This window comes from Silurus aristotelis (assembly GCF_946808225.1).
Source record: "Silurus aristotelis genome assembly, chromosome: 18".
NCBI lineage: Eukaryota > Metazoa > Chordata > Actinopteri > Siluriformes > Siluridae > Silurus > Silurus aristotelis.
Genome location: NC_139591.1, coordinates 11,971,372 through 11,996,195, shown reverse-complemented (window position 1 = coordinate 11,996,195; position 24,824 = coordinate 11,971,372). Strand labels below are relative to the sequence as shown.

General features: G+C 37.3%; 1 protein-coding gene across 3 annotated transcripts in view; it reads right to left on the bottom strand.

The window, feature by feature from the left end:
• Window positions 1-24,824, bottom strand: part of myo18b (myosin XVIIIB) — a 54,405-nt gene that overhangs the window by 3,731 nt on the left and 25,850 nt on the right. For 2 of the 3 annotated variants that reach the window (XM_083569003.1, XM_083569005.1), the window contains 29 exons: window positions 24,622-24,792; window positions 24,093-24,183; window positions 22,087-22,279; window positions 21,910-21,990; window positions 21,597-21,717; window positions 21,352-21,499; window positions 20,199-20,382; window positions 19,773-19,923; window positions 19,542-19,651; window positions 19,330-19,395; window positions 19,091-19,219; window positions 18,456-18,599; window positions 18,002-18,091; window positions 17,699-17,818; window positions 17,371-17,479; window positions 16,562-16,686; window positions 16,099-16,253; window positions 15,740-15,863; window positions 13,146-13,346; window positions 12,622-12,732; window positions 12,360-12,464; window positions 11,898-12,059; window positions 5,662-5,775; window positions 5,466-5,582; window positions 5,264-5,347; window positions 4,828-4,965; window positions 2,879-3,064; window positions 314-447; window positions 69-110 (listed from right to left, as the gene is read on the bottom strand). In XM_083569003.1, coding sequence (XP_083425129.1) covers window positions 69-110; window positions 314-447; window positions 2,879-3,064; window positions 4,828-4,965; window positions 5,264-5,347; window positions 5,466-5,582; window positions 5,662-5,775; window positions 11,898-12,059; window positions 12,360-12,464; window positions 12,622-12,732; window positions 13,146-13,346; window positions 15,740-15,863; window positions 16,099-16,253; window positions 16,562-16,686; window positions 17,371-17,479; window positions 17,699-17,818; window positions 18,002-18,091; window positions 18,456-18,599; window positions 19,091-19,219; window positions 19,330-19,395; window positions 19,542-19,651; window positions 19,773-19,923; window positions 20,199-20,382; window positions 21,352-21,499; window positions 21,597-21,717; window positions 21,910-21,990; window positions 22,087-22,279; window positions 24,093-24,183; window positions 24,622-24,792 — 3,706 coding nt within the window. The remainder of the gene's footprint in view (window positions 1-68; window positions 111-313; window positions 448-2,878; window positions 3,065-4,827; window positions 4,966-5,263; window positions 5,348-5,465; window positions 5,583-5,661; window positions 5,776-11,897; window positions 12,060-12,359; window positions 12,465-12,621; window positions 12,733-13,145; window positions 13,347-15,739; window positions 15,864-16,098; window positions 16,254-16,561; window positions 16,687-17,370; window positions 17,480-17,698; window positions 17,819-18,001; window positions 18,092-18,455; window positions 18,600-19,090; window positions 19,220-19,329; window positions 19,396-19,541; window positions 19,652-19,772; window positions 19,924-20,198; window positions 20,383-21,351; window positions 21,500-21,596; window positions 21,718-21,909; window positions 21,991-22,086; window positions 22,280-24,092; window positions 24,184-24,621; window positions 24,793-24,824) is intronic. The other variant, XM_083569004.1, reaches the window with a different exon arrangement.

Below are 24,824 nucleotides of genomic sequence, written 5' to 3'. Positions count from 1 at the left end.
CCCACATCCATGCCATCATGCCCACACACAGAACAGGGGAGAATACAGGAGGGCAAGGTAATGCATACATTTCTCTTCTTCTAGAGAAGGACTCCACAGCAGTCTGTATACTGTGTAGCAAGAGAGAGAGACGGAAAGTGTAGTGTTAGGGCTGAACAGAGGGTCTCTAAATCTAAGAAAAGCTTGACAAACAAGTTATGATTTATATAAGTTTATGCTAACCAAAGGAAAAATCTGTGACAATATTTCAAAATAATAAGGAAAAATTTCTGTTTCCATCACTGTATCAACATAAGCCCTGTAAAGGTCATACCTTTCTGTGTCACTTTCATCACTTGACTCCTCCTCCTCCAGGGCAGCCTGTAGATCAGCGATACGCCGGATTGATGTCTCCAGGTCAGCTTGTAGAGTCTGGCTCACTGCACTAAGCTCCTCTACTTGCATTTCCTGGGAAGAGGTAAGGAAATAATTTTTTTTATTAATTTTCTTTACTTTACTAAAACAATTTTTTTTTTCCAGTTTAACCTAAAAAATACTTTGTGTACAGCTTATAAAAGTAAAGCTTGGTTTTGGCAATATTTACATTCTAAGAATATTAAATTTGGTCATTATTGGTTATTAAAATATTATATTTTGGTTATTTTCATAGTTCATTCTCCAACTCTGGCTTCAGCCTCCTGACCAGATACAATCTGCCTATGATTCATTCCTTTTGTCTCCTCAAGGTTATTGATACAAGAAGTCTCTTTCCACTCCTCACATCTCCATGACAACTGCACCTCCATGAGTGGCCCCTCCTTTTCCTTCTCCAATAACCAGGAGAGCATCACAATGTGTGTATGCGTGCGTGTGTGTGTGTGTGTGTGTGTGTGTGTGTGTGTGTGTGTGTGGTTGCAAATATATGATCAGTATATGCAGCATATTATGTAATTCTGTAATTCTCTCCTAGCTGAATGCAATATAATAGGAATCAATAGACATGCATTTAATTTTTAACACAAAGGTCAAATGATATTACATACCTTTAGCTGCTCTCATGTAAATGCTTCCTTTCTCATGTTTAAATATGAATAATTATGTAAAAAGGGGTGATGACCACATCATCATATCCACTCTTAATTGGCTCCCAATCAAATCATGTATTAAATATAAAATACTGCTGCTGACAAAATACTGAATTGTTTCGCTTCCCAGTACCTAAGCAAGATTTTTGGTCGATTATGATCTGCCACGCCAACTTCAAACAAATGGTGCAGGCAATTTGTTGGTACCTTGAATAGTGAAGACTACAGGAGGGGGCAGAGCTTTCTTAATGACTCACGGTTATAAAACAGCCTTCCATTTAGAGATTGGGACTGGGGAAAAAATGTGATTGTTTATGTCTAGATTGGAAACCTTTGTTTAGTCAAGCCTTTAGTAAATAATTTTTTTCTTATGTAAAGGAGCGGATCTGGATGAATATAGTGTTTTAGTGAACTGGGATGTCTGGATGCTGGTTGTAAATACAGTTTTTGCATTCAAGTTTCAATCAGTGAAACTATAAAGAATGGACATTTTGTATCACCCAGATAAGGATGGGTTCCTTAAGGTTTTTTTTCCTTTTACTATATCAAAGAGTTTTTCCTTGCCACTGTTGCAATTGGCTTGCTCAATAGGGATACACATATCTAATGATTTAAAAAATTTAAACATTATATTCATAATCTATTTAAATCTGTAAAGCTGCTTTGGATCAATGTCCATTTTTGAATGAATAGAAGTTAAATTGAATTATACAGTATGTAATTTTGTATACTCTTAAGGACTCAATATCATTTTAGCATAATAATATTCCTTGCTTACAAGCAGTATAGAGAGGTAAAGTGTAATGACAGGCAGAAGCAATATTTCTCTAGAACAATCTCATTAAGCCGATTTTGAAAAGACAGTTGTCGCTAAACCATTTGCACATGTTTAACAGGCATTAGGAACGGGACTAGTAGCATGAAAGATATATGAACAAATATGACTACTACAGTTACATAAATCCTATCTGGTTGTAAATAGCTATTAGCTTAAGGTGCTACAGTATCTGTGATATTGTGGTATGCTGCAATGGCAGCCATATTTAATGGGGTTTTAGAGGTCCACAGTAAAATATTTTACATAAACTTCCAGTCAGTCACAGATATGACATTTCACTTTCCCTTACATTTATGACCTAAATTTTGTATTTCATGGCTTCATTAAATAGTATTGTTAATTACCTGCTGAAAGTCACTAAATAAAAATCTAAATTATATATCATGCTAAATCAAGAAATATTTTATAAGATGTCAAATAATCAGAGTGTAGATCATTTTGGAAGCCATATAGTTTATCTGATGCTTGCTATTTTCTCCTTCATATCTCATTTTAGTTTTTTTTATTGTTGTGTTTAAATTGCACATTTCTGCTTATTTTAATTTATTTATATCTTTAGTGCTTTTCACAATGGACATTGTCTCAAAGCAAATTAAGTAATTTATGTTATTGATATGTAATTGAATTTCACAACAAAAGAAAAAATGGCTACATTTGTCAAAACATTTTTTAATTCTCTTTTGTTTTGGAGGATCTAGTCAAACCTGGCAACTTAAAAGCTTGACTTGTACAAATAACTTAAGCATCAAGATGTTTGACCTATGTACTTGCAAAACCTTGAGTCAGAATCAATCATTGTGGAAAAACTTTCTTTTCGGCTTCTCCCGTTAGGGGTCGCCACAGCGGATCCTCCGCACGTTTGATTTGGCACATGTTTTACGCTGGATGCCCTTCCTAACGCAACCCTCCCAAAAGACATGACAAAATTCCTTGCGAGAGTTTGTTTGTGTGTGAGAGAGAGATATTGAGTGTCTACCAGCTCCATGCGCCGACGGCTGCTCTCCTGCTCTCTAAGGCTTAGATCCTCCATCTCTAGTTTCATGTCTTCCAACCTCTGCTGGTAGTAATGTGAGTTCTCTCGCTCTCTTGCCTCAGCCTGAGCAGACTGCTCCAGCTCCTCACCCATCCTCACCACGCTGTCCCTCAGACGCAGAACTAGAACCTATACACATAAAAACGCATCAGTAAAAAAGTTATTACAGTGTACATGGAGGTGTAGGCCAAAAAAACAAAAAAACAAAGTATAACTGCACTCTTACACTCATAATTACTTATGAGTGGTTAATTGATATAGCTACAGTGCCTTGCAAAAGTATTGACCCCCCTTGGCGTTTTTCCTATTTTGTTACCTTACAACTTGGAATTAAAATTTCTTTTTATTTGGATTTCATGTAATGGACATACACAAAATAGTCCAAATTGGTGAAGTGAAATGAAAAAAAGAACTTGTTTCAAAAAATTCTAAAAAATAATGGAAAAGTGGTGCGTGCATATGTATTCACCCCCTTTGCTATTAAGCCTTTAAATAAGTCCTGGTGCAACCAATTACCTTCAGAAGTTACGTAATTACTTAAATAAAGTCCACCTGTGTGCAATCTAAGTGTCACATGATCTCAGTATATATATATATATACACCTGTTCTGAAAGGCCCCAGAGTCTGCAACACCACTAAGCAAGCGGCACCACCAAGCAAGCGGCACCATGAAGACCAAGGAGCTCGCCAAACAGGTCAGGGACAAAGTTGTGGAGAAGTACAGATCAGGGTTAGGTTATAAAAAAATATCCAAAACTTTGAACATCCCACGGAGCCCATTAAAGCCATTATTAAAAAATGGAAAGAATATGGCACCACAACAAATCTGGCAAGAGAGGGCCGCCCACCAAAACTCACGGACCAGGCAAGGAGGGCATTAATCAGAGAGGCAACTAAGAGACCAAAGATAACCCTGAAGGAGCTGCAAAGCTCCACAGCGGAGATTGAAGTATCTGTCCATAGGACCACTTTAAGCCGTACACTCCACAGAGCTGGGCTTTACGGAAGAGTGGCCAGAAAAAAAGCCATTCAAGGAAAATGCTATGTCTGGCGCAAACCCAACACCTCTCATCACCCCAAGAACACCATCCCCACAGTGAAGCATGGTGGTGGCAGCAGCATGCTGTGGGGAGGTTTTTCATCAGCAGGGACTGGGAAACTGGTCAGAATTGAATGAATGATGGATGGCACTAAATACAGGGAAATTCTTAAGGGAAACCTGTTTCAGTTTTCCCTCACTTGTTTCAGAGGTTCACCTTCCAGCAGGACAATGACCCTAAGCATACTGCTTAAGCAACACTCGAGTGGTTTAAGGGGAAAATTTTTAATGTCTTGGAATGGCCTAGTCAAAGCCCAGACCTCAATCCAATTGAGAATCTGTGGTTTGACTTAAAGATTGCTGTACACCAGCAGAACCCATCCAACTTGAAGGAGCTGGAGCAGTTTTGCCTTAAAGAATGGCTAGATGTGCCAAGCTTATAGATACATACCCCAAGAGACTTGCAGCTGTAATTGCTGCAAAAGGTGGCTCTACGAAGTATTGACTTTTGGGGGGAGGGAATAGTTATGCACGCTCAAGTTTTCTGTTTTTTTTTCTTATTTCTTGTTTGTTTCACAATAAAAAATATTTTGCATCTTTAAAGTGGTAGGCATGTTGTGTAAATCAAATGATACAACCCCCCAAAAAATCCATTTTATTTCCAGGTTGTAAGACAACAAAATAGTAAAACGCCAAGGGGGGGTCAATACTTTTGCAAGGCACTGTATATCCAATTTGACAAACTAAAGAACATTTAAGGGTTCTTGTTGTTTTATATTCTGATAATATATGCTACAAATATTACCAATATAACAAGCTGATCAAAAGTCAAGGCTTTTCATCTCTGCCAACCTCAAATCTCTTGACCTGGCCTCTCTGGAACTCCAGCTTGTTCTCCAAGTCACATACACGTGCCTCTTGCTTGCTCACAATACTTCTGGCCACTGTTGAAGACTCCAGGAACTGTAAGTGCACTGCACTGGTTTGCAGCTAAGAGATTTAGAACCGTGGGTGAGCAGAAATTAGGTGGAACAAAACAGATAGATAAGATGGATACAACTCTATTGTCATTGCATAGTAAAGGTATACAGCATCGAAATACAGTTTCATAATAGATGTTTGTTGTAAACCTGCTAAAGCGTTTCTAAATTCCAAACTGATTTACCATTTTTTAGTGTCTGTCAGTCTTCTCACAAACAGACACCAGTTATGATGTTTTAAATTCCTGCCTCAGGAAAAGACACAATGTCCATATTTATTCATTCCTGAATACCATGTCAAATCTAACCTGCTCCTGTAGACTCTGTCTTTCCTTCTTTACTTCTTCCAACTCTGCCTGCAACTCCCGTATTTGAGTGATGTCACTAGAAGACTAAGGACACAAACAAATGACACTGCTGTTGCATTTCACTTATTACTTTTAAATAAACACAGTTCAGACATATACCAATAAATAAGTTCATAAGCATTGTACATTTACACATAGACACCTGAGCAATAAGGGCTTTGTGTTTTTTCATAAGCTCATTAAGATCCTCTTGGTCTTCCTCCAGCCTCTTCAGGAAGTCAGTCTTCTCATATTGCAGCTGAGTTAACTGTTCATCCACCTAACACACAAGAAAAAGTGGTTAGTGAAAGGGCATTTTACATGTTTTCGCTATATGTTTTAATCAAAACATTTCTCACCAAGCTCTTCTGTTTGCATATGTTTTCCAGCTCAAGCTGTGCATTCTCCAGCTCCATGGAAAGAGTTTTCTGCACACTCTCGGCCTCTAAACGTCGTGCCTCACTCTCCTCAAGCTTATATACACAGACATGCAAGCACTTAATATTAGCAAAGCACAGGTTTTTACTTTAAAATATTTAATTTGAACAAAAATTGTATTCGGCTGAGATCAAATGTTCTGCTAGATGTGATGTTGTAAAATAAATATTTAATCATGCTAATAAAATACATCACAGTTCTATTTGAAAAGTTATTTATACCACAGTTAAAATAAAGTAAAAAAAAAAAAAAAAAGAAAATGTTGTGTAGCAGCATGCCTTGGACAATATATTTAGATTTAAAAATAAATTATAGGTTTATATTGTTTACTATTGTTTTTATACTAAATGTACACAGTGAAATGCAATGTAAACAAGTCTAAGACAAAGATTAAAAGGGAAAAAAAGATTAATGCTGTTAGGAGGAGCCTTTTAAACATTAATGGAAGGGATCGCAAGTGTTTTAGTACACTAATGATGCTTTGTGAAGCTTCTCAGCATGGCAAAGTCTTTAACACAGAACAGATGGTATTTTTAAACATTCAATGTAATTATAAAGCGGAATTATGTTAAGAATTGTCTAGAACATTGCACAGATTTGCACAGTACTAGACAACAGACCTTTAAATATAATTAAATCTAATACATTAAAAATAAAATATAAATATTTAAAATCATCATTTCCTTTGGAAAAATAAAGAAACACCAACTGTGTGGGTCTGTGTGCAAAAAATAATTGCCCTTTTAGTCACTTAAACAACCCTTTAACAAATTTTTTTATTACTAATTAGATTCAATTAAACTTAACACACCCCTGATTACTGCCAGCCCTGTTAAATCCAAACATTACTAAAATAAAACAAAGTGATACAGGCTAGAAGATATCAATTAGCAGTACAAAATGCAAGACTGAAAAGAAATTCCAAAAGAAATGAAAGAAAGTCACCTATAAATACAGTATATGACCCTAGAAAATAAAGAAAACATGTTATAGAGTGTTGATTTCTATCAGAAGTGGCCAGACAACTAAAATGTCACTGACAAGTCATCCAGGAAATCAAAAAGTATCTAGATGAACAGTTAAAAAACTGCAAGTATTGCCTGCCTCAGAAAGATTTAGCATTCATAATCCAACCATTAGAAGAGACCAAAAAAATGGTATCAAGGGAAGAGTATTTCATACAGATTACTACTTTTATATATATATATATACAGTACAGACCAAAAGTTTGGACACACCTTCTCATTCAAAGAGTTTTCTTTATTTTCATGACTATGAAAATTGTAGAGTCACACTGAAGGCATCAAGGGCTATTTGACCAAAAAGGAGAGTGATGGGGTGCTGCACCAGATGACCTGGCCTCCACAGTCACCGGACCTGAACCCAATCGAGATGGTTTAGGGGTGAGCTGGACCGCAGAGTGAAGGCAAAAGGGCCAACAAGTGCCAAGCATCTCTCGGGGAACTCCTTCAAGACTGTTGGAAGACCATTTCAGGTGACTACCTCTTGAAGCTCATCAAGAGAATGCCAAGAGTGTGCAAAGCAGTAATCAAAGCAAAAGGTGGCTACTTTGAAAAACCTAGAATATGGCATTTTTCAGTTGTTTCACACTTTTTTGTTATGTATATAATTCCACATGTGTTAATTTATAGTTTTGATGCCTTCAGTGTGAATCTACAATTTTCATAGTCATGAAAATAAAGAAAACTCTTTGAATGAGAAGGTGTGTCCAAACTTTTGGTCTGTACTGTATATACGTGTATTTATATAAACTATTTTTATACATTCCTACTCCCATTTGTTTGTGAGGTATAAGTTAATTAATGGTCTGAGGTCAGAGTTTCTGTTTTCTAATACTGAGAATATGAATAACGGTTGGCTTTTTCAAACTCCAGGCACAGGAGAACAATGATACTGTTTTAAAGATTGATATTAAGGTTCTCTAGATGTGGTTTAATCTAAAAGGTCTGGATTATTTAGTTTGCCTTGAGTTTGACCACATATTGTAAGGCTAATACTCTGTAGAGGTACAGAAGCAAAGTGGGTTCTGCACCCTATTTTGTTTTAGCCAATACTTTTGAAATATCCATAGTTTGAAACATTCTTTGCTTAAGGCTCTCATATGTGGAATAAAAGTTCAACACCAGTCCCAAAAATTTATTTATCAGTTTTGATGGGTTCACCCTCCAAATGTAGGTTTGGATCAGGATGTTGAGAACAGAGAAGATAAAAATGCATATATACTGTCTTGGTCTTTTAATTGACCAATAATTTTATCTTGTTTATACATGCAGTGGTGTGAAAAAGTGTTGGCCCCCTTCCTGATTTCTTCTTTTTTTTGCATGTTTGTCACACCTTAATGTTTCAGATCAGCAAACTAATTTAAATATTTGTAATCAAGAAATCTCTTAAATTAAACCTGCCTGACAAAGTGAAGTAGACCAAAATATCCTCAAGGGCTAGACATCATGCCGAGATCCAAAGAAATTCAGAAACAAATGAGAAGAAAAATAATTGAGATCTATCAGTCTGGAAAAGGTTATAAAGTCATTTCTAAAGCTTTGGGACTCCAGTGAACCACAGTGAGAGCCATTATTCACAAATGGCAAATACATAGAACAGTGGAGAACCTTCCCAGCAGTGGCCGGCCGACCAAAATTACCCCAAGAGCACAGCGACGACTCGTCCAAGAGGTCACAGAAGACCCCACAACAACATCCAAAGAACTGCAGGCCTCACTTGCCTCAGTTAAGGTCATTTTTTATGAGTCCACCATAAGAAACAGACTGGGCAAAAATGGACTACATGGCAGAGTTCCAAGATGAAAACCGCTGCTGAGCAAAAAGAACATAAAGGCTCGTCTCAGTTTTCCCAGAAAATATCTTAATGATCCCCAAGACTTTTGGGAAAATACTCTGTGGACTGACGAGACAAAAGTTAAACTTTTTGGAAGGTGTGTGTCCCATTACGTCTGGCGTAAAAGTAACACTGCATGTCAGAAAAAGAACCTCATACCAACAGTAAAATATCGTGGTGGTAGTGTGATGCTCTGAGGCTGTTTTGCTGCATCAGGACCTGGAAAACTTGCTGTGATAAATGGAACCATGAATTCTGCTGTTTACCAAAAAAAAAAAAAAAAAAAAACGAAAAGGAAAAAAGAAAATCCTGAAGGTGAAGTGAACTTGGGTTTTGCAGCAGAACAATGATCCAAAATACACCAGCAAGTCCACCTCTTAATGGCTGAAGAAAAACAAAATGAAGATTTTGGAGTGGCCTAGTCAAAGTCCTGACCTGAATCCAATTGAGATGCTGTGGCATGACCCCAAAAAAAAAACGCGGTTCATGCTAGAAAACTCTCCAATGTGGCTGAACTACAAATATGCTGCATAGATGAGTGAACCAAAATTCCTTCACAGTGTTATAACAGACTCATTGCAAATTATTGCAAACGATTGATTGCAGTTGTTGCTGCTAAGGGCGGGCCAACCAGTTATTAGGTTTAGGGGGCAAACACTTTTTCACACAGGGCCATGTAGTTTTGGATTTAGTTTTCCCTCAATAATAAAAACCTTGATTTAAAAACTGCATGTTGTGTTTACTTGTGTTATCTTTTACTAATATTTAAATTAGTTTGATGCTCTGAAACATTAAAGTGTGACAAACATGCGAAAAAATAAGAAATCAGGAACACTTTTCCACACCACTGCAACTGTAGCTGTTCATATTTTTTCCTCAGTAGCCTGTGCATATGTCATCAACATAAAAACTACGAAAGATATGAGGTTCTATGACCTTAATTATACTATTGATTTTTATACTGAAGAAAGTGACTGGAAGGATGCTTCAATGCGGGACTCCCAGTTTCTGGGTGTGTACATTTAATAGTGTGGCTCCTATTCCTATTTGAACACTGACATTTCAGTTAAATAGGAAGTTGTTAATAAAAATGGGTAGACTGCCTTTAAAACCCATCTCCTATACAGTCATTAATAATACCATATCTCCAAGTGGTATCATATGTCTTCTCTAGGTAAAAAATACAGCTACTGCATGTTCTTTTTTAATTAAACTTTCCTGAACGTATGACTCCAGTCAGGCTAGATGGTCTAAAGTACTTTTGCGTCGTCTAAACCCACAATGATAATCGCTGATCTTATTTCTTTAAACCAGTATCCACACCAGGCGGCCACTGACCATTCTTTACATGATTTTGCAGAAACAACTGGTCATAGCAGTTGGATGACAATTATTTGCATTACTGTGGCCTTCATTTGGTTTGGGAATGGGAATAACAATAGCCTCCCTACAAAATGGTATTACATTTCCTGTTCTTCGTATGGCATTAAAGATTTGGAGAAGAATTAGTAATACTGTAAACTTTCTTTCGGCTTCTCCCGTTAGGGGTCGCCACAGCGGATCATCCGCATGTTTGGTTTGGCACATGTTTTTACGCTGGATGCCCTTCCTAACGCAACCCTCCCCATTTATCCGGGCTTGGGACCGGCACGAAGAGTGGCTGGGGTTGTTTCCCTGACCGGGGCTCGAACCCGGGCCGCAGCGGTGAGAGCGCCGCATCCTAACCACTAGACTACCAGGGGACCAAGAATTAGTAATACTGTGTGTGAGGCAAATTTTTGTGTGTGAGGCAAATTTTACAAGATCTCATAATTGATTCTGTCAGGACCAACTGCAGTATTGTGAGCTCATTTGAGGGCAATGGAGCGTTGGTATATAGTAATTGGCTGGTTTTATGGTTCAGTGTTATCTGAATGAAGATTTATGAGTTTTTGCTCCTGCTGAATTCATATTCTGCTGAATTCAGGTCTACACTTTTCTAATAAGAAGTTATTTTCAAATGACTTTGCAAATGCAGTAGTTATTTCATTGCTTGTGGTTAAAAGGGTATATTGGTGTTTAATGTGTCGTATTTGAGGACCACCTTCTTTGTTTTCCATCTTCCGAATTAAGTTCCAGGATGTAATTGTGTAAATGTGTAAGAAACCCCTACCAAGTATTGAGTACATATACAGTAAATTAACATACTTTCTAGAAGGCCAACAATTCACAAAAAATTTTTTTTTTGATTGGTCTCATGAAGTATTCTAATGCTTTGTTGTTTCACGGCTTGGATGACTTATGATAGAACTATATATTTTACCATCTACTGGAAAGTCCTGAAGAAGGATGTCCAGGTATCAGTCTGAGATTGTAACAGTCTGAGGCCCAAGCATAGTTAAGTTTTGTCAAAAGATAATTGAAGTACAAAAGCAAATAATTGTTGTACAAGTTATTTTTAAAATGGTGCAAAATTTTCAATGAGCAGTTCATGCATGAAAGCCTTCCTATGTGACTCAATCACAAGAATGCTGCAAAAGGGATTAATAATTTACTTTATTCTTAAAACATTGACCCTTTATTGAAAGTTATTCTTGCAATACAACTTTTTTGTTTGTTTCATATATATTTAATATTAAAAGAAATTCTTAAAATACCTGCCTTTTATACTTAAAATATTACTTCTGTTAAAAAGTCTACGATCTTCTATCAAGAAATGTTTCTTCAGGACCCTACAAATCAAGACTATATAGAGAAATAAGTTGCCAAGTAAACAGAAACTGACAATTCTCCAAGTTGGATGTCAGTTCTGGTCACCTGATATCTTCCCTTAATTACATGTTGAAAGTTTACCAGGCTCTCAAGTTGCTATGTGAAAGGGGGAGTCTGGTAGAGAAATGTCAGGCTTTTTGGATCTTTATTTTATACATGCTCAATAACTGTAATTTGTTTGTTGTTTCTGCATATAAAAAAATTACAACTTTATTTTTTTTGTGTATTGGGGACATCTTTGTACAAGTTGTCCTTCGTAAAATACAATTAACTTTTTATCTTGCATTTTTTTTTATATACACTACAGTCTCATGCCAAAAAAAAAAAAGAGGAACGTTTAATATAATACATAGTGTACTTAAAAATAATTATCATTTTCAAATAATGCATACTATATCACACCTTTTATAAGTTCTCCTTTCATTCCCTGATGCTAACTAAATTTGTTTTGGGTTTTTTTACATTTGTAGCAGCAAAAAAAAATTTATATAGCACAGAAATACATGGTTGCACTGCAGAAAAGCAAAAATCAAGTTCCATAAGCACCTACCTGATAGTGCAGTCTCTCCAATTGCTCCTTGGTTCCTGGTACCTGGCACTGCCCGGTTTGCTCTATAGTGGACAGTAGCAGCTGGGCATCACTAAGCAGAGCATGGGTACGCTTAAGATCTCGCCGGAGTCGCTTCTCTACATCAAAATCCCTGTGGCCCACCTGGGGTGAGTAAGGTAAATATAGATAGAAAAACCAAGAAAAGAAGCTGTGTATGGTACCGACTCAGGGTGTGGATGATGTGTTTTTTTTTTTTTCTTATTACATTACACTGCTATTGCTCACTGTGAAAGACAAATAGCCTATGTTAGCGTACACATAAACACAAGTCTCACCTTGTGTGTATAAGTCTGTGATTGATTGTACAGTGCATTAAAATAAATGACCATTGACTGGCTCTTAATAACTGTGGCTGGTACAACATAAAAAGAGGTGTGTGTCTGTGTGTGTCCATTCCATTACTTGCTCACACAGAGTTGCAATCAGTCCTTCCAAGTCATGTTTCTCATGCACCACCATTTGCTTTTCCTCATACTCTTGTTCTAGCTGCATCTCTAACTGTCTTAGCTGAAAACACACACACACATACACACACACACACACACACACACACACACACACACACACACACACAAAACATCAAAGTCCTGTCATGCATTTTATACTGCATTTGGTCATATCTCTGCATTTTATTCTTCCAATTGCCTCTCCTATCAGTCCCCACCCGTCTCTGTGAAGACTTCTGCACATCCTCCAACTCCTCATCCTTGTCCTCAAGCTCCTTCTGATGGATCTGCTTCATTCTTTCCATCTCCATCTCAAAGCGCAGATGTATCTTGGAGGGGATAATAAATGAGAGCAAGTCATCCATACAGATATCCCTATAAAAACAGCAGGCAGTTGACCGTCTTAAAAAGCCTGGTTGCTTAACAATGTCATTAGGTGTAACACACAGCATAAAACATGTCTCGCTGTTACTATTTTTGGACTTCATATCAGATTTGCACTGCAGGGATTCATTGTAGAGAGTGGATTACCATTTCCACAAAGAAAATCAGAGAGAGAGAGAGAGAGAGAGAGAGAGAGAGAGAGAGAGAGAGAGAGAGAGAGAGAGAGAGAGAGAGAGAGAGAGAGAGAGAGAGAGAGAGAGAGAGAGAGAGAGAGAGAGAGAGAGAGAGAGAGAGAGAGAGAGAGAGAGAGAGAGAGTATGTAAGTTGGTGTTTATTTTTCCTGTGGAAGAAATGCTACCTGTTCCTGCTGCTGAATTTTGGCTTTCACATTGGCTAGCTCCTGAGCACGTTCCTTATCTCTGCTGTCAAATTCACGTAGTTGTTTTTTCAGCTCAGGCACCGAGTCAGAGCCAAGGTTCAGGGGCACAGTCAGGTCTCGGATCTGAGCACACAACTCTTGTTTTTGTTCCTGCAAGTGTTCTATCTCCAACTGACTCACCTAGTGTCACACACACATACATAAACACACATCCATGTATATTTCAGTTTACACATTTTTGTATTTTTTATTATTATTTTTTAATAATAATCATTATATAGAGTAGTGCCTAGTCAGTGACAGAAGGATTTATAAACACACGGGATTTATAAAGTGTCATTTCAGTGTATATACTTGTGTAAGTTTTGATTCTATAGGGTAAAATCTTATCAGCTAAACAGTGTTTAGTTTTTATATATTTGATTTCTATAGTCAGAAAAATCCTATTCGATTATAATTAAAGTTTGCATCATAATACAGCAAAAATGTATTCCAGGAATTCCAAGGTTTTGAAAGATTTTAGATTTTAGAAGTTTCTATGGTTCCTTACTTCATTGCTTCATTGCTATACAAAAGAGCAAGACAAACTTCTTCTAATTTCGTCTGGTTCCTCTCAAAGTTTCTTCCTCATACCATATCAGGGAATTTTCTTCCTTGCCACTGGCTTTTTTATTTGGGATAAACTTATAGGGACTAATTTATGCTGAAATTTATAGTAATCTATTTATTTCTGTAAATCATCTTAAGAACAGTCCAAGGATAAAAAATGCTATACAAATAAAATGTAATTTAATTTTCTTCTATTTCTGTAACATACGAAACGCAAGAATCAGAATACACAATTTACAAAATATCCAAAATAAACAATCCAGACATCAAGTCAATACTAACCTAGTTGACTTGTTAGGGACAAAAAGACAGTGGCTAAATAAAGATCTACTCATTGTGGCCTATACATCTCTGTAAGATCTAAGCAAATATAACTGTATTGTATAAAGAGGTGAGCTGAACTGAACCTTTACATTAAAAAGCAGAGAAACTGCTATTATAGAAGGATTGATGGCATTTCTACACAGTTCCAGTCCTCCTTCTAATTTACTATTACTAATGCAATTGAAGAATAACATTTCTTGAAACTTTTGCTTGAAACCCAACTATGTGTAATCCTCACTGCAGCCATTTTCCTTCCAAAATACACAAAGAAATCTCAGACATCCCATTGTTTCAGCTCATTCTTTTGCAAAGAAAAAAAAATTCTAGAGGACAATTCTATTGTAGCTTCTGAATGGCATGGTTCATTCTATTATGCAGCTTTTATCTTCATTTGTCAAAGACTCTTCAGAATGTCTACAAATCTTTGAACAAAAAAAATTAACTATTTCTATTTACGTCTACTTCTTTTCTGTTATCATCTCTAATAAATATGGATTAAGAGCTCTATAACATTTGATGGATGTGTAATTAAAAGAAGACCCATGTTTTGACATGGTCTTAGATTTATCCAAAGTTGTTTAAACCCTTAACTGCTTTATTAAGAGGCACTGAGAATGGTTTTACAGACCTTTACACAATCCACCACTAGAACAGGTGGGATTCCTTTTGTTGCTTATTATTATTCTAATAAAACTATGGCGGAAATTATATCCGACAAGTAGAAGTCAAAGAGCTACTGTAGAAAAACGATTTGATCTTGCCCCTGTTTAGTTTAGTTCCAAATTATTGTCTGTTCAGATGCTGGTTTAAACAAAAATTCCAAGTAAATTTTGTAAACATTCAAACACTCATTCATACGATATTGTGCTATCAAGAATCTCAAACTGACACTGCAGGCATCATTTACAAAAGGAACAAAAGTATAGATAGACAAATACATGGATGAATCAAAAGCAAAATTCGAAGCCATGGAACTGGCCTTGTTTTTCTGATCAAGAATATGTAAGCCAGATCTCGTTCTCTTGCTGAGACCTTGATTTTGATCCAATTCTAAACATTTTATCTGCTGGTTGCAATGATAATTCCATCATGAAGAATTTCCACTTATCTCCTATAGATATGACAAAACATACAAGACATGCTATCAGAAGTGAATTGAATGATAAGCCTAAGAGTACCTATTACTTCTACATGCACCAATGTTCCACAAAAGTAATAATTCAGTTCCTACAATCCCCTAAAAGATTAGATTTGGTCTCTCATCACTCATTTTTTCTCTTTCTTGCAAATGATGTATAAGAACAATATGAGGCTAGCGGTTCATTCCAGCAAGCACCACTGTACAATCAAAAATGAGGATTTCTTTTTTCTGGTGGCAAGACACTCTATCAGCATTTGAAGTCATCAACATTAATGACAGCTCTTTTGCATTGCTAGTTGCTGTTATGGGATTAATAAAGTAAGGAAACATACTGTATGTTGAAACATATCTACATCTACTCTGAAACCCTGGGAAATATGGACAACAAATAATATCCTCAGCCCTTTCGAATACTGTTATAATTTTACTTCCAATAGCGTTAGAGGATATTCCTATTAGCATTTTTCCCAGATGGTTGATGTCTGACCCTGTTTCACACCTTTAGAGTCCGATGCAGAGAAACAATATCTGCCCCCAGAGCAATACTCTCCTGGATAGCCTTGTCCTTTTGCTCTCTCTCATTATCTGCTTCCTCAAGAGCCCGGGTTAGCTCACTGTCAAACCTGTAAATGGCATTTTTGAATTGCACAAGCACACACATACACACAATTAACCATGAGCATGATATAGCCACACACGCACGCACGCACGCACGCGCACACACACACACACACACACACACACACACAAATATCCATTTTGATATGCACAGGAGAAGGAAAGATGGCATATGCATATTAGATGCATATAAATTGTGATATGCTAATGTGACATTTCGCCTAAAGTTAAGAAACACACCTCCTCTGCTTCCTTTCCAGGTCATGAGCGCGCGCCTGCAAGCTGTCCATAATCACACGGGCATCTTGCAGGTCAGAAGTCACGTGCCTGCAGTGCCGCTTCAGCTCTGTGATTGTCCGCTTTGACTGTTCCACTTGGGTTTGCAGCTCCAAAACCTTTAGATTGGCGGTAGGAAGACAGTGTTATAGCACCACCCACAGGAATATATGATAAACAATAGGAAAAGTGTGCATGTTATTTCCAAAATTTCGAATACTGAGCCAATGTGTTTCCATTGCCAATTATGTCATTATAAATAAACTAATGATTTGATATAGAGTGTTAGATCAATTTAAGTCAGAGCACATGTAGACAGAATTGAATCAACTGATGCAACTCACCTACTATTTATTCTATACACAGTTAGTTATGTTATGTTTATAGGAATACCGCTCTAAATGATGAGTAAAGATTCCTTTAGTACCTTGGTGTCCAAAAGTACCCGTGCCTCTTTTTCAGCTTCAAACCTCTCATCTGTCTGACGCAAACGTCTTCGTAGAAACTCCACTTCTGTCTGTGCGCAATCCAGCTGCAGCTGTAGTTCACCCTCTAAAGCATACACAATTATTTATTTATTTATTTCAACATAAATATGTTTACAATGGTGTAGCATCTTCTGTTCTTTTAACAACAGTCTGTATACCTCTGGGAACTGAGGAGAAAACTTGCTGAAGTTTTGGGAGAGGAATGTTGTCCCATTCATGTCTGATACAGAATTTCACTGTCCTGGGTCTTCTTTCTCTTATTCGTGCATGTCATAATATGCCAAATGTTTCCAATCATAGGATGAAACCTTCTCAGATGTGCATGCTGCCCATTCTATAAGCACTAATGCATCCCCAAACCATCAGAGATGGCAGCTTTTGAAATGAACACTGATTGCAAGCCAGATGGTCACTCCAGATAACTGGAGTCTGGAGAATGTGGCATCCATTGTTTCCAAAAAGAATTGCACATTTTAATTTGTCTGGCCACAGAAGAGTTTTACACTTTGCCTCCTTTGCCAGTCCATTTAAATGACATTTAACCCATTTGGCCTTGTACCTTTCACCAGATTCTTTGAATCTTTACATTAAATTATGCACTGTAAGCAATGAGATATTCAAAGTCTTTGCAATTTTATGTTGAAGAATATTATTCTGAAATTGTTGTTATTTCATTTTAATTTGTAGATGCAGTTTTTCCACAGATTGGTATAGCATTCTTCAGATTCTAAATAGCAGAAGGTGCTACCTGTAGGTGCCATGCCGCTTAGAGTCTCTTTGCTGTTGGCTCTCTGCGTCTCCTCAGCCAGCTCCTTTTCTAATGCCTCTACAGTGACTTTACTCTGATCCAAACGATCCTAAAAGACACAGCAGATGAATCTTAGCTCTTTTGTGTAGCTACAATACTAGGTAAAAGCATATAAAATTAAAATAAAACACCTTGTTTGAAAAATTTGCAATTAGTTTCAAAATGTTTTATTCCTTTACATTTTATTTTTTATATTTAGGCTTTTGTAAAATAGTTGTTTTGAAAGGCCTGAAGACTTTTAATAAAACAATAGTTTGAGAAGGGACACCTGTAATTCCTTGTTTTCTTTGATGAGACGAAGTCTCTCTGTTCTCTCTGTGTCTAAGGCCTGACTCACAGCCTCTCCCCGAAACCTCTCATCACTCAGCTCTGATACAACAGCCGTTATCTGTGATCACACACACACACACACACACACACACACACACACACACACACACACACACACACACACACACACACACACATTTTTTTTTTGATTATTTAAATTGGCAGTCAGATTTATGAAAGAAATCTGATATTGCATTGGGGGTTATATAAATTAATTGGCAGTGTGTACAGATACACACACCTTGGTCTCCAGGTTGTCTGCAGTCTGTCTAAGTTCATTCCGTTCCTTCTCAGACTTCTCAAGACGCCTCCTCAGTATTGCAATCTCATCCTGGAGCACGTGAACAAATGAACCACCACATTTATACCCTGTCCACATCAACACAACTAATGGTCTCTTTATTACTTAGAATTTTTCTGTTGTTATAAGTATAGACAATACTCTTGTAATAATACAATTGTTATTAACATTTTTCCGATAACAATTGTGTGTATTGCTCTGTATACTGTATTTATTAAATTTTTATGGGTTAGGATTGGCATGTTTAATAAACTAGAATAAACTAGAATGACAAAAAAGACATATACAAAAACAGATTATTTGACATAAAATTACATAACATATAACTGTATTATATTGTTCATGCTAATAGAACTTAAAATTGTAGCGATATAACTAAAAATAAATTGCTTACCTCTTTGGCCCGGACCTTGTGTTCGTCTATATTGACGTCCAGCAGGGGGCGCACTTTACACAGCACTTTCCACCAACTCCAGGTGGAGACTCTGTCTAAAACACGGAGATTGCGCTGGATACATCTCACAGCCATCTGCTGGACCTTATCTCAGCACAGGCACACAATCGTTCAGATTTTTATTAAATAGGTATTTGCAGTAAGAGATTATAGATAAAAAAAAGAGCAGCAAAAAGAGATCAACAATTGCATACCTGAGTGCTTCCGAATACTTTTATAGGTGTAGTCACACTTATTCATGAGTAAATGACCCTGTCCCCACTAAAAACTTGTAATGATTGTGGAAGTAGGGTGGGTATACTTATTTTTTCCCCATCAGGTTTCTTAATGCTTATTGCTTTTTGGGCAAAGAAAAATTATATATATATATATATATATATATATATATATATATATATATATATATATATATATATATATATATATATATATATATATATAAAAACATTTTTATTTATTTATTTTTTATTTTTTATTTTTTTTTAAAGGGATATTCACTTGTGTACTTCTGTAACCAGTGAAGACTAAATCTATGTAAACTAATCATTCCACGAAATATGTCACTGATGACTCACCTTCAAGTGTCTGTATCTCTGCCGTGCCAAATGCCCAAAACATGCAGCCTGCATCTGCACCAGCCAGTTGTTGACCAAGCCATCTCTTTGCACATTCAGCGATCTCAACACGCCACGTTTTAAAAACACCTAACACACATATATGCAAAGATGATGAGAAACACACAAAACCACAAAAAACATACATTAGTGAGATATGGAATCCTTAATGGATCCTTAATTTTAATGCAAACTCCCACCTTGTTTGTTCCCAAAACAATACTCTTCTTATCCATATCTAATTCGATCAATAATTCCTCAACCGCCTGAAAACAAGAGATGTGGTCATACATAACTTTCACATAAAAAAGGCCACATCAGTTAAATGTTTCTGGACACCTAATGTTTAATACTGAATTCCTAATAAAATGACAATAAATTAAAAGTTGGATTGGTACTTAGATTTTCACACCTGTCTCTCATTTGGAGTGATAAATACAGAGCCATAGCGTTTCATTACAGGAGGAGACAATGCCTGAAAGTGGCAGCGGAAATCACTCAGGGACATATGATCAGGGTAGCCTGGGATACAGAGAGACAATGGATCAAAAACTTATCTAAAACATAGCTTTGTCTATAAATGCCATTTAAGAATAAAAATGATTATTGTAGTGACTGAGTGTAAGTGAGTTATGTGTGAGACCTAGACGATACAGCTGCAGAGAAGGCAGTAAGTGGGTTGAGTGGAGCTGGGTGCGTAATGCAGGAACGTCAAAGGAACCACCCTCAACCTTAGCGCTTAGACACTGTAGGAAAACTGGCTGTGCACGACGGATCAGGTTTATTAGAGCATCCTGATAGAGAGAAAGAGAGAGAGAGAAGAGAGAGAGAGAGAGAGAGAGAGAGAGAGAGAGAGAGAGAGAGAGAGGGAGAGAGAGAGAGAGAGAGAGCATAATAATGCCAGTGATAAAAGCAAAAAGTTTTTTGGGTATGGGATAGATAAAATGAGTAAAATGTAGACAGAGGACAGCAAAATAAAATAAATAATAGCTCCAGCACAGATGGCAGATTTTAATTCTAGTGTGCAAAAAACTTAACTGTCTGTGGAAATGACTTTAGTAAGTCTTACCGCTTGCAGTTTAATAGAGATGCAGTGTGAGTATCTCCTGATAGCAGCCATTCCTCCTGTAAATGTCTTCCGAACACTCCCACTTCTCTCCAGGAAGCGCTGTGAGCCTCCTTCGACACCCCCCAAACCCCGACACAAAGGAGGAACTGAGGCCCGTGGAGCAAACAGAGCCTTTACTACATGACTGACAGAAACAGAGAAACTGTGAAAAACAGCCATTCATAATCATCATTGTGATACAATTTATACTATGACCACCCTAAAATACCATATTAAAGTTTGTAGTACATCATGCATTGCATGTTTTTTTAGGTTATGTGTATAGGTTATATGCCCTGTATAGAACAAAGTATTGGGACTCCCAACTTTTCCAGGATTCTATCTCAAACTGTTAGCACAAAGTTGGAGGCACACATTTTATAGGTCTTTGTATGCAGTAGCATTGTATTTCTCTTCATTTGTACCAGGAGACCAAAAACCTGTTACAGCATGACAATGTCTCTGTGCACAAAGCCAGCTCCATGAAGATATAGTTCACATGAGTTGGAGTGAAAAATCTTGTGTGGCCTGCTATAGAGCTTTAACTTCAACCCTACTGAACACCTTTGGGATGAAATTGTAATACTAACTGCACCCCAGGCCTCCTCACCCCTCATCAGTGCCTGACTTTACTAAGACCCTTGTGACTGAATGTGCACAAATCTCCACAAGCCCACTCCAAAATCTAGTGGAACATTTCATATTATAATGGAATGGGATGTTCCAAAAGCACAAATAAATCTTAAGTTTGGTCTCCATAAAAACGTATGTAAAGGCCACTTCTATTGTTTTTGCCATACATCGATGGCATTGGTTTGCAATATTTACATCTAGCTGTGATAAACAACTTAGAATATGGCACCTTTGGTGGCAGTTTATGTAATATTTAAATGAGCAGAAGTACTAGAACAGTCTTAAATTCATTTATAAGAATATGCGTGTGTGTGTGTGTGTGTGTGTGCGTGCTTGTGTGTGTGTGGAAGAGAGGGGGGGGGAGAGAGAGAGAGAGAGAGAGAGAGAGAGAGAGAGAGAGAGAGAGAGAGAGAGAGAGAGAGAGAGAGGAAATTTTATAAACAATCTGTGTTGCAATGATAAATGTCATGAAATTAATTACATAGTAGAGTTCTGCAGGATGGAGCTGGCATTCAGGGCAGAGGGGTTATTCTGAACTAGACCAAACCAGCCAGAAAGGTCATAGCGGATTGGGTCAGAGCCCGATAGATGAGCAATCTCACATTGTAGAGGCTGTTCACACAGACGCACTAAAGAACAACAAAAACAGTACAGTGTCTGAATAAAATGTTTATAGAAATTCTGTTTTTGGTCAATAAAGTTACATTATCCCATGATTTAGTGTACCTGTATCACTGAAGTTATGACATATCTTTTCCAGAACAGTGTTCTCAGAAGAATTGGGAGTGACTAGCTCCTCATCTAGGACCCAAAGAAGGCCACGAGAGTCACCTTCTTGCCCTCGAACCTAAGCATATATAAATATATATATATATATATATATATATATATATATATATATATATATATATATATATATATATATATATATATATAAATAAAAGTGTTGATCTTTATAGATATATTCTTGGGAAATCACCACGTTTTATGCTGATTAATGATGTAATAAGATAAGTCAATGACAGATTGAAAGGCTTACCTGCAGTCCTGGTTGGTCTAAAGCACACACCACTTTTTGAGGACTCTCCTCAGGGGTCTCAAAATCCACCGACACTCTCTCCTACAGCCAGAACAGAGCAAAAGCTCTTTAATTAGTCATATTTAAAACACAATTAGTCATATTTAAAACACACGCAATCGAAAACCTGTCCTTTACCTGTGTGTATCTGTCAAGACAGTTAGTGAAGGTGTTTGTGAAATGGTGCTCCAGAAGCCTTTCATGTAGGTAGTTATGGCAGAACTCAGAGAATCCAGCTGCTCTGTCTTTCCCGCTGTGTCTCGGGTTGCGTAGACCTGGTGTGTCCACCACAATCACAGAGCCTAGAGTGAGCTGCTGGGAGCACAAAGCTCTGGAAAAAAAATTCAAACAATACTCTCAACAAATTTTAACACACGCATTTATCTCACATATAGAGAATAAATATAGGCAATGTGTGAGTTGACTATATACAGTGAGGAAAATAGTTATTTGAACACCCTGCTATTTTGCAAGTTCTCCCACTTAGAAATCATGGAGGGGTCTGAAATTGTCATCGTAGGTGCATGTCCACTGTGAGAGACATAATCTAAAAAAAAAAATCCAGAAATCACAATATATGATTTTTAAACTATTTATTTGTATGATACAGCTGCAAATAAGTATTTGAACACCTGTCTATCAGCTAGAATTCTGACCCTCAAAGACCTTTTAGTCTGCCTTTAAAATGTCCACCTCCACTACATTTATTATCCTAAATTAGATGCACCTGTTTGAGGTCATTAGCTGCATAAAGACACCTGTCCACCCCATACAATCAGTAAGAATCCAACTACTAACATGGCCAAGACCAAAGAGCTGTCCAAAGACACTAGAGACAAAATTGTACACCTCCACAAGGCTGGAAAGGGCTACGGGGAAATTGCCAAGCAGTTTGGTAAAAAAAGGTCCACTGTTGGAGCAATCATTAGAAAATGGAATAAGCTAAACATGACTGTCAATCTCCCTCGGACTGGGGCTCCATGCAAGATCTCACCTCGTGGGGTCTCAATGATCCTAAGGAAGGTGAGAAATCAGCCCAGAACTACACGGGAGGAGCTGGTCAATGACCTAAAAAGAGCTGGGACCACCGTTTCCAAGGTTACTGTTGGTAATACACTAAGAAGTCATAGTTTGAAATCATGCATGGCACGGAAGGTTCTCCTGCTTAAACCAGCACATGTCCAGGCACGTCTTAAGTTTGCCAATGACCATTTGGATGATCCAGAGGAGTCATGGGAGAAAGTCATGTGGTCAGATCAGACCAAAATAGAACTTTTGGGTCATAATTCCACTAAACGTGTTTGGAGGAAGAAGAATGATGAGAACCATCCCAAGAACACCATCCCTACTGTGAAGCATGGGGGTGGTAGCATCATGCTTTGGGGGTGTTTTCCTGCACATGGGACAGGGCGACTGCACTGTATTAAGGAGAGGATGACCGGGGCCATGTATTGCGAGATTTTGGGGAACAACCTCCTTCCCTCAGTTAGAGCATTGAAGATGGGTCGAGGCTGGGTCTTCCAACATGACAATGACCCAAAGCACACAGCCAGGATAACCAAGGAGTGGCTCTGTAAGAAGCATATCAAAGTTCTGGTGTGGCCTAGCCAGTCTCCAGACCTAAACCCAATAGAGAATCTTTGGAGGGAGCTCAAACTCCATGTTTCTCAGCGACAGGCCAGAAACCTGACTGATCTAGAGAAGATCTGTGTGGAGGAGTGGGCCAAAATCCCTCCTGCAGTGTGTGCAAACCTGGTGAAAAACTACAGGAAACGTTTAACTTCTGTAATTGCAAACAAAGGCTACTGTACCAAATATTAACATTGACTTTCTCAGGTGTTCAAATACTTATTTGCAGCTGTATCATACAAATAAATAGTTAAAAAATCATACATTGTGATTTCTGGATTTTTTTTTTTAGATTATGTATCTCACAGTGGACATGCACCTACGATGACAATTTCAGACCCCTCCATGATTTCTAAGTGGGAGAACTTGCAAAATAGCAGGGTGTTCAAATACTTATTTTCCTCACTGTATATTGAAATTTCTGAAAATGTATGTTTTGGAGAACTTTTATGATTGGTTTATACATTAAATTTAAATTACATAAAGGTCATGTCCTTTTCTGCAATTTTGTGTACCTGTTAATAAGAGATACAATAATGGTAAACAGCTCCTCATAGAGACCAGATGCCATGCCCTCCACACACTGAGCTGCACTCAGTTTAGGACCTAAAAATACAAATAGATCATTTACATTATAACACTGGTTGTGGTATGACTGTCAATTGCTCATCTGTCTTTGTTATAAAAAAAATAATAAAAAAAATAATATAAAAAATAAAGCCGAACACATCAACATAATTGTTTTGAATCTTAGGTTAGGCTACATTTAACTTTATTAAGAATATTAGCATAAAGCACAGAGACAATAAAATGTACTTAACCAATACTGCTAACAGCAAACAAATGAAATAAAATAGTAAGGCTATTGTGCAGTGGGTATGTAACACTCTAAAGGAAAAAGTAAACAGTATGGTGCATATCAGTAGTTCAAAAGCCAATATGGTTGAATCAAATAAAGAAGAGCTGTAAAGAAGACTAAAAGAATATTTACCGAAAACTCTACGAAAATGTTTTTATTTTTTTATGAAAATCAGTGATTCCAACCTTCCTCTTGTTCCTCTTTTATGTGCCGCTCTCTGGTGGCTCTAGTGGCCCTCTGCAGTAATTGCATTAGGTGATGTTTAAATACGGCAGTGTGAAGATCTTCTCCCTCACAGCCAAGTACAGCACTGGCAACCTGAGCACTCTCAAAATTCATAAACTGCTTTCGTCCAACTTAAGGAGAGGAGATAAAAACACATTTTTAC